Genomic DNA, 8,385 nt, shown 5'->3' with positions numbered 1-8,385 from the left:
CCCACTCCTCCCTACAGACTGCCAACCATGGCACATCAAGTCCAAGTGTAACTGTGAATTCCAAAGAGTGAGATCTGGCCAGATGGAATTCCGTGGGGCCTCACCCTGAGACCTTGGCTCACTCCCTTCCTTCCTGGGAACCTTGATCTGGACATGCCTCCTTATCTGCAGAGTCACGTCTTGGCAGCAACTGGGCTTACGTGTAAAGATTAGTGAGTGTGTGTAAACCAAGCAAAGTACAAGAACTATTCTTCATTCTCAAACAAGACACAAGTCAGGGGCACATGGACTGACTCAGTCTGAACCCCAAACCTCAGAACAACACGGATGAGGCTGCACGGGGAGAACCTGCAGCTGTTACAACTTGGAGCCATGGGTCACCTGACCTCGAATTAAACCCAGTCAACAAGCATTTATTGAACACCTGCTAGAAGTGCTGAGTATGGTCAAGACTTTGCTCTCAAAGGCTGATCCATCTCCACGGGGTGGACAGCAGAGGGGCTGCTGTTCCCGTGCAGCTGACAAGGGGAAGAAATCCCAAGGAATCCAAGGACTTGCTTTAGGGTCAGGGTGTCTATGGCAAAGTGGACTTTAGACCTCCTGATTTTCAGGGTTGCACAACTCCGCGTCACATGCACAACCTCCAAGGGACAGCATGGTTTACTAATGTGAATTTTGAAAATGTTTTTATTAGCCATTTTATTTCTTATTTAAAATGCACAATTTGATGTTTTGACATCTGTACACATCCATGATATTATCCCCACAGTGAAGATAGTGAACATTTCCATCATTCCAAAATTTCTCCCAAGCAACCACTGATCTGTTTTCTGTCACTATAGATTAGTTTGCATTTCCTACAATTTTACATAATTGAAATAATATAGTATATACTTTTTTGTCTGGCTTCTTTCATTCAGCAGAATTACTTTGAGATTCATGCATACTGTAGCATGTGTCAACAGTCATATCTTTTTATTGCTGCATAGTATTCAATTGTATGGATATACCACAGTTTGTTTATCCATTCACCTAGGGATGCACTTTGATACTGTGTCCAGTTTTGGGCCATTACAAATAAACCTGCTATGCACATTGGTGTACAAGCCTTTGTATGGACATATGCTTTAATTTCTTTGGGTAAATACCTAGGAGGGAATGCTGGATCATATGGTAGATGTATGTTTAACTTTGGAAGAGACTGGCAAACTGTCTTTGAAAGTAGCTGTACCATTTGCGTTCCCAACAGCAGTGTACCAGCAAGAGTTTCTCCACATCCCTGTCAATACTTGATGTAGTTGGTCTTTTTAATTTTAGGCATTCTAAGAGGTAGGTAGAGGTATCTCATTGTGGTTTTAATTTTCATTTCCCTAATTACTAATAATTTAAGCATCTTTTCATGTGCTCACTTACCATCACATGTCTTCTTTGGGCAAGTATTTATTCAAATCTTCTGCCCATTTAAAAAATGGAGTTGTTTGTTTTCTTATTATTGAGTTCTGAGAGTTCTTTATACATTATACTTCTAGATACAAGTCTTTCTCAGAGATATGATTTGCAAATACTTTGTGCCAGTCTGTGGCTTGTCTCTTCATTTTCATAACAGTGCCTTACAAATAGCAGAAATTCTTAATTTTGTCCAAGTCCAATCTATCAACATTTTCTTGTATGGATTGTGCTTTGGGCGTTGTTTTGTGCAACTCAAGCTCACAAATATTTATCTCTTATGTTCTATTCTAGAAGTTTAATTTAGTTTAATTTAAACCTATCATCCATTTTGAGTTAATTTTTATATATGACGTGAAATATGGATAAAAGTTCTTCTTCTTCTTCTTCTTTTTTATTTTTTGCATGTGGATGTAGTTGCACCAGAACATGTGTTAGAAATACTATCCTGTCACCATTCAATTGCTTTGGTCAAAAATCAGTTGTCTATATCTAAATCTGTTTTGATTACTGTAGCTTTATAATAATTTTGACATCAGGTAATATTAATCCTCCAACTTCATCTTTCTCAAAGCTGTTTTGGTAATTCTAGCTTCTCTGCATTTCCACATAAACTGTAGAATCAGCTTGTCAATTTCTATGCCCCCAAGATGTCCTGCTGGGATTTTTATTGGAATTGTGTTGAATCTATAGATCACCTTGGGGAGGATTAAGCCAACCTTGCATTCCTAAAATAAACCCCACCTGGACAGGATATATTATTGTCCTTATAACACTTTATTGTATTCTATTTAAAGTTGTTTAATAATTTTCCTATCTATGTTTATGAGGGTGTTGGTCTGTAGTTTTCTGTCTCTAGTTTGGTTTTGGTATCAGAGTAATGATGGTTTCTAAAGTGATTTAAGAACTATTCCTTCCTCTTAATTTTCTGGAAGAGTTTGTGTCACATTGGTATTATTTCTTCCTTAAATGTTTGGAAGAATTCACCAGTAAGTCCATCTGGGCCTGGAGTTTCCTTTGTGGGGAGGTTTTTAACTACGAGTTCAATTTCTTTAGCTGATGGAGGACTATACAGGTTATCTATTTCTTATTGTGTGACCTTTGGCACTTAGTATCTCTTTTTTTTTTTTTTTTTTTTTTTTTTGTGGTACGCGGGCCTCTCACTGTTGTGGCCTCTCCCGTTGCGGAGCACAGGCTCCGGACGCGCAGGCTCAGCGGCCATGGCTCATGGGCCCAGCCGCTCTGTGGCATGTGGGATCTTCCAGGACTGGGGCACGAACCCGTGTCCCCTGCATCGGCAGGCGCATTCTCAACCACTGTGCCACGAGGGAAGCCCGGCACTTAGTATCTTTTGAGGAGCTTGTCTATTTCATCTAAGTTGCCAAATTTTTGGCGTAAAACTGTCCATAATAGTCCCTTCTTATCCCATCACCTTGCTGTATTCTATTGGGTAGAAGCAAGTCAGGTTTATCCAGGCTCAGACTATACGTCCACTCCCACCAATGACAAATGCACCAGACCATCTTCTATTTTACTCCAGAGGCAGCTAACGTGTTTGGATGACCCTGGGCTCACTCGGCCAACATTGTGGTGGGTGTCTCCTTTATTGTTTTGCTCTTGCACCACCAACTGGGCCCAGCACCATGAGACCTGGGCTTCCGCTTCAGGACAGGCTTATCCGTGACTCATGGGAAAGGCTGGTGGAGAAGACCTCTAGATGGGGTATGTGATCTAGGAGGGAGGAATCATCATTCTGGGGGAGAATCCTGGTGAGCTCCTGGAATTCCTATATGAAATACCCAGGCTGGATGAGCCACAGGACCTGCTGGGGCCACATCTTGAACCTCCTGAAGATTCAGTCACTGCCACAGGGCATTGGACACATCCTTGTAAAGAGAACAAGGCCTGCGGGGGTGGGGGGGGTGCGTTCTGGGATGAGTGTGCTGGAGGGCTCAGCTATCAGATACGTTATAATAGTAATCATAAAAATAACCCCTGACATTTGTAAAATGCTTTTTAACTTACCAAGCGTTTCCACCTGGTTTATTTGAGGCAAGAATGATCAGCCTTAACTCAGGGATGCAGAAACTGAAGCTAAACAAGATTAACTTACTTGACAAAGGACCAGAATAGGCAAAAATGTTGGGGCCCCGAAAAAGATCTTAAGATGGTTTTAAATGATTTCTGTAAGTTTTTTGACATGCCTCTGTTCAAAAGTTGCAGTCTGATTCCACCCACCCTCAGTGTGGGCTGGAATTAGTGACTAGTTTCTAAAGAACAGAATGTGGCAGAACGGATGCTATCTATGTGATGTTCAGAGCTAGGGGTGTGAGCGTGTATACCATTTTGTTTCTCTCTCTCCCTCCCCCACACACAGGAATCCAGCTACCAAGGTATGAGGAAGCCCAGACCACGAGTCAGTTTCAGGCAGCATCAATCATCAGCAATGCGAGTGAACGACTCCTGCAATCTGTAAACGCTGACCAGGATTAGCCCTGCAACCTACAGCCACAGAGAGAGAGGAAGCCACCCCAGGAAGGCGATGGAATCCAGAGCCTTGGTTTCTAGTTCTTCGATTCTCTGACACTTTGATCAGGATTCAGCCTCCGTATCAAATGCTGAACTTGAAAAATTTTACTTTAAAAAAGTGTGTCCATCCACCATTTGAGTTGTGATACTGATGGAGAATCGGAGAATCTATTCTTGCCAATCAATACTCACATACCTGCCCGTCCTCCTAGGTCGCTCCTCCCAGGGTTAGCGTTGGAAGCTGACTGCTTCTTAACTGAATCAGCGACCAAACTGGAAGACCAAAGTCTTCCATTTGCCACTGGGGGCACAGAAATCTCACAGCAGTCACCCTCCCTCGAGGCCTGGGGCAGGGAGACCCTTCCTCAGAGAAGGAAGCCTTAAATGTGCCACCTGGGGGACGTGTTGAGCCACTAAAAGGAAGTCTCCCTGGCAGGCAGAGATGGTATGTGAGGCCCAGCATCCGTGATTTCTTCTTTCTTCTCCAGAAACTCCACTCTGTTCCTCTGGGCAAAAATTTGCTTTATCTCCACAAATGTTCGGCCCTTGGTCTCAGGAACGACCACGTAGATGTAAACAGCAGTGAGGAGGCAGATTCTGGCAAAGATAATGAAGCTGTAGGCACCACTGACCTCCTAGGCCAAGAGACAAGAAAACAGGAGGGGACGGAGGAAGAAAGGAATGCCAGGGACAGCTCTGGGTGAGGCCTTTGTGAATCACACAGGAGTTTCTCAGTGGCCAGTTCTACTTTACACCCAGAGGAGTGGAATAGCTAGACAACTGGGTCCTGCCCTCACATCAAAGAGGACTCGGCCTTTTAACAACAGGGACAGAATGTCCTCTAGACTTGACTGCACACCTTCAGAAACAGAGGAAGGAGGTGGACGTGGGAGAATCGTTCCCTCACCCTGGCTCTAGCTTGCTTTGCACTTGGCCGACCAGAGTGCATAATGAACGCGTCACCGCCTGAGTGTGGGACCTCCCTTCAGTGGTGGGAAACTGGCGTAGTTACAGTTCGGCTGAAGTGGCACCACGTGTGTTTTATGGACCTTGGAGAGTCGCCCCCCCCTTGTCGAATTAGCAGATGTTCTTAGCAGAAGAGGCACCCTGCCTATTTCCCGGAGCCCCTTCTGCCTGGGGCGGGGTGGGGGAGGCAAGGTGGCGCAGGAATTGGGGGCAAGGGGCCGCCCCCCACCCCCCGCGCCGTGCTCCCCACCGCACGTCCCCACTCACCTGGATGGACGGGAACACGAAGCCCACAATGACGCTGGTGAGCCCGAGCACGGCCCCGTCCACTGCGAAGGCGGCCGGCCGCGAGGACTGCGGGAAGATCTCGGTCCTCACCACGGAGGGCACGGGACCTGGGGGCAGAGCGCGCAGGACCTGGGGAGCGGAGAGGGGCGCGGAGGGCCCTTTAGCGGCACAGTCTGTTCCGGATGGCCGAGGGAGGAAGCTCACATCTCGCCTCCTGGGTGCGCCCATAGCTGAGCTTCGAGCTGAGCCTCTGAGGGCCTCAAGGTCACACCAAGGCCGCTCGACCCCGTGGTGGTGTCATTTTGAAATTCGCAGGCAAGGGGAGGGGCAGCAGAGCGGAATGAGCGCTTGAGCCTGGGACGTGCTGCCCCCTGTGGTAGATCTGGGGAATGGCAGGCACCTTGCCTGGGACAGTTTCTCGACCTTTTTTCATTCAGGAGTCTTGTCTAAAAGGTCTAAGGCCATTTTTCCCCCTTAATCACCATCCCTCATGAAATTATAATACAACAGATATACTGTATATCCGTTTATATACAGTAGGTCTATCTATGACTTTATATATTCTTTATATATTAACATATTATCTATATTCTTCATTAAAATAATAAGATTCTGTCTTTCTCCCCCCAGTTAATTTCCGACCCTTGAAGATGGAGAGGAATTCAGAGCCCCGGAATGAGCTGCCCTTGGGACGTCAAATGGGAAACTCCTACAACTGGTGAGGAGGGGGCCCCTTCCTCAGGGATTCGTGCCCCAAAGGGGTAGCAGTGAGGGACGTTATCCACGCTGCCCTCCCTGGCCTCCTCCCTCCTGCCCCCCGGGGCCGGGCAGCCAAGCAGCCCTTTAGGAGCCGGCTCACATGTCAAATCAGTCCACCATCTGATCCCGCACCTGCCGGCACAGCTGATCACTCCCGGTCTTCCAGGAGGAGCCCGAGGCCCAGGGAAGCACAGTGGCTTGCTTCGGGGAACGCACAGGCAGTAAGGGTTGGAATGGCCCAGAACCCAGGTCTCCCGACACAAACACCAGCACTGCTCCCACCAGGCCCTCCTGCCTCCGTACTGGAGGTGTGCCGGGAAGGCTTCCTGTCGAAAATCCCACTTAAATATCCTTCAGCAGGACCGTGTCGGTCTGATTCACAGCTGCATGCCCGGTGCCTGGCACAGCAGGTGTTCCATCAGCGTGCGTTCAATGGATCAATACCTTTATTTTGGTTTATGGACAGCTCTTTCAAAACCAAGATTCTGCAGGGAATATTCTAGTCTTAGGAGTCAGAGGGGTCTTTCCCCAAGCAGTGGGAACTGCGTTAGATTCTCAGGAGGACACACAGGGGAGGGGAAGCCTGGAGTCTGGAGGCTGCCCCCAAGGAAGGTGGAAGTGAAGGGCCAAGGCTGCCAGCACATGGACACGGGGATAAAGCAACACAGGACTGTAGCTGGAGGCCAGGGGACCAAAGACAATGGAGCCTCGGGGGGGCTGTGGGCTTGGAGGCTAAAGTGAGCATGTAGAGGGTTTGGATGTGAACGGAGGGGCCCCCAGTGGGGTCTGGCTGGCAAGAGCTCCTTCTTTGCAGAGGCTCATCTCCCTCTTGGGCACTGGAACTGAAGCTGGGCAACTCTGGGAGCCACAGGAGATTGGGGGGCCCCAGCCTGGCCGTGGCACTGGTTGGCACTTAGTAAATGTTTGTTGAATGAATGAATGAATGAATGTGAGCTGGAATGGCCTTTCAAGAAAAAGGTAAACTGAACTGAGAATTCCAGTGTGGGCGGGGCTTGTGTAGGAACGGGGGGAAAGGTGGAGAGAACATCATGAGAATCACCAATCAGGGGCATCCATTCATTCCACACATACCGGGCACCTCCTGTGTGCTGGGCCCTGGAAGGCAGTGGGGCGTGCAGGTACTCACTGAGCCCCATGGAACGTCCTGCGATGCAGGCGAAGACACAGATCATGCCAAGGCAAGACAGCTCAGGGACCGTGCTCTGTGCGGAGAGGCAGGGCTGTCCGTGCCTGAGAGGCCCAGGCCTGGGACCTCTAAGAGCCTGAGGCCAAGAGCCCCACATGCAGACAAGCCCACATGCGGGCCTCACCTGCCTGCCGCAGGAAGGAGCCACACCTGGATTTCTGAGAACCTGCGTGGGCCTCCAGGGCTCTGAGGGCAAGAGAGGGAAGATGAGGAGACCAGGAGTGAACCTAGCATTCTAGTCAACGGGGGCCTCCAGGAGCCGTACCTGATTGAGAGAAACGTAACAGGAGGAATGCTGACCACTTATTTATTTTCTGCCCTTCACAGATGCTATAACCCACTGAATCTTCTTGACACCCCTCTGAGGGGGGATATTATTGTTTCAATCCTACAAATGTGGAATCAGAGCACAGAGAGCCTGAACACAGACAAAGAGGACACTGGGTCCCTCAGGGGTCAAGCAATGGCCCAAGTCAAATGGTCAGCAGGGGATGGAGCTGGGACCCGGCTTCTGCACTCTCTGCTAGAATCCTTCTAGAAGGCATCAGACCAGGAGAGCTGGCAGACCCCTATCTCTGCTCCCCACTACCAGGGCAACAGATGACACAGCCTCAGGGTGAACAGACTTCAACCAAACTAAGTATGCAGGTAACTATTTCACTACAGTTATGAAAAACGCTGCGAAGGTGGGGTTCGTGCAGGGCTGGCGGTGGAGGTGGACCAAGAACGACTCCTTCAGTGAAGTTGTCTCCAAGGGGCAAGGTGAGAGATGAGCTGGGGGAGGGGCAGCCTCCTAGAATGGATGACTTGCGGATGAAGAGCCAGCCAGGCTGCTGAACAGAGGCGTCACAAGCTCTGATTCACGCAGGCAGGCGGGGTGGGGTCCATTTCAATATTTGAAGCAAAAGAGGAGTTGGCTGCAGCTGGAAGGGATATCCTGGTTCTGGTGCTACCTGGGCAGCTGCTGGTTATGTTTTCAGGCAGAGCCAACAGGACTGGCCAATGGGTTGGAAGGAGAGAGTGAGAGAAAGAAAGTTGCCGGGGATGCCACCAAGGTTTCCAAAAGGCAACTGGCAACTATCTCTATAATGTCCAGTTTTTTTTTGTTTTTTTTTTTGCGGTACGCAGGCCTCTCACCGTTGTGGCCTCTCCCGTTGCGGAGCACAGGCTCCGGACGCGCAGGCTCAGTG

General features: G+C 48.9%; 1 protein-coding gene across 1 annotated transcript in view; it reads right to left on the bottom strand.

Moving 5' to 3' along the window:
• Window positions 1–4,388: 4,388 nt before the first annotated feature.
• Window positions 4,389–8,385, bottom strand: part of LOC102984112 (solute carrier family 2, facilitated glucose transporter member 7) — a 24,058-nt gene continuing 20,061 nt past the window's right edge. Inside the window, 3 exon segments of the mRNA XM_055082406.1 lie at window positions 4,389–4,610; window positions 5,209–5,336; window positions 7,136–7,211. Coding sequence (XP_054938381.1) covers window positions 4,389–4,610; window positions 5,209–5,336; window positions 7,136–7,211 — 426 coding nt within the window.

Source organism: Physeter macrocephalus, chromosome 3 (genome assembly GCF_002837175.3).
Source record: "Physeter macrocephalus isolate SW-GA chromosome 3, ASM283717v5, whole genome shotgun sequence".
Lineage (NCBI taxonomy): Eukaryota > Metazoa > Chordata > Mammalia > Artiodactyla > Physeteridae > Physeter > Physeter macrocephalus.
This window is presented reverse-complemented; position numbering and strand designations above follow the sequence as displayed.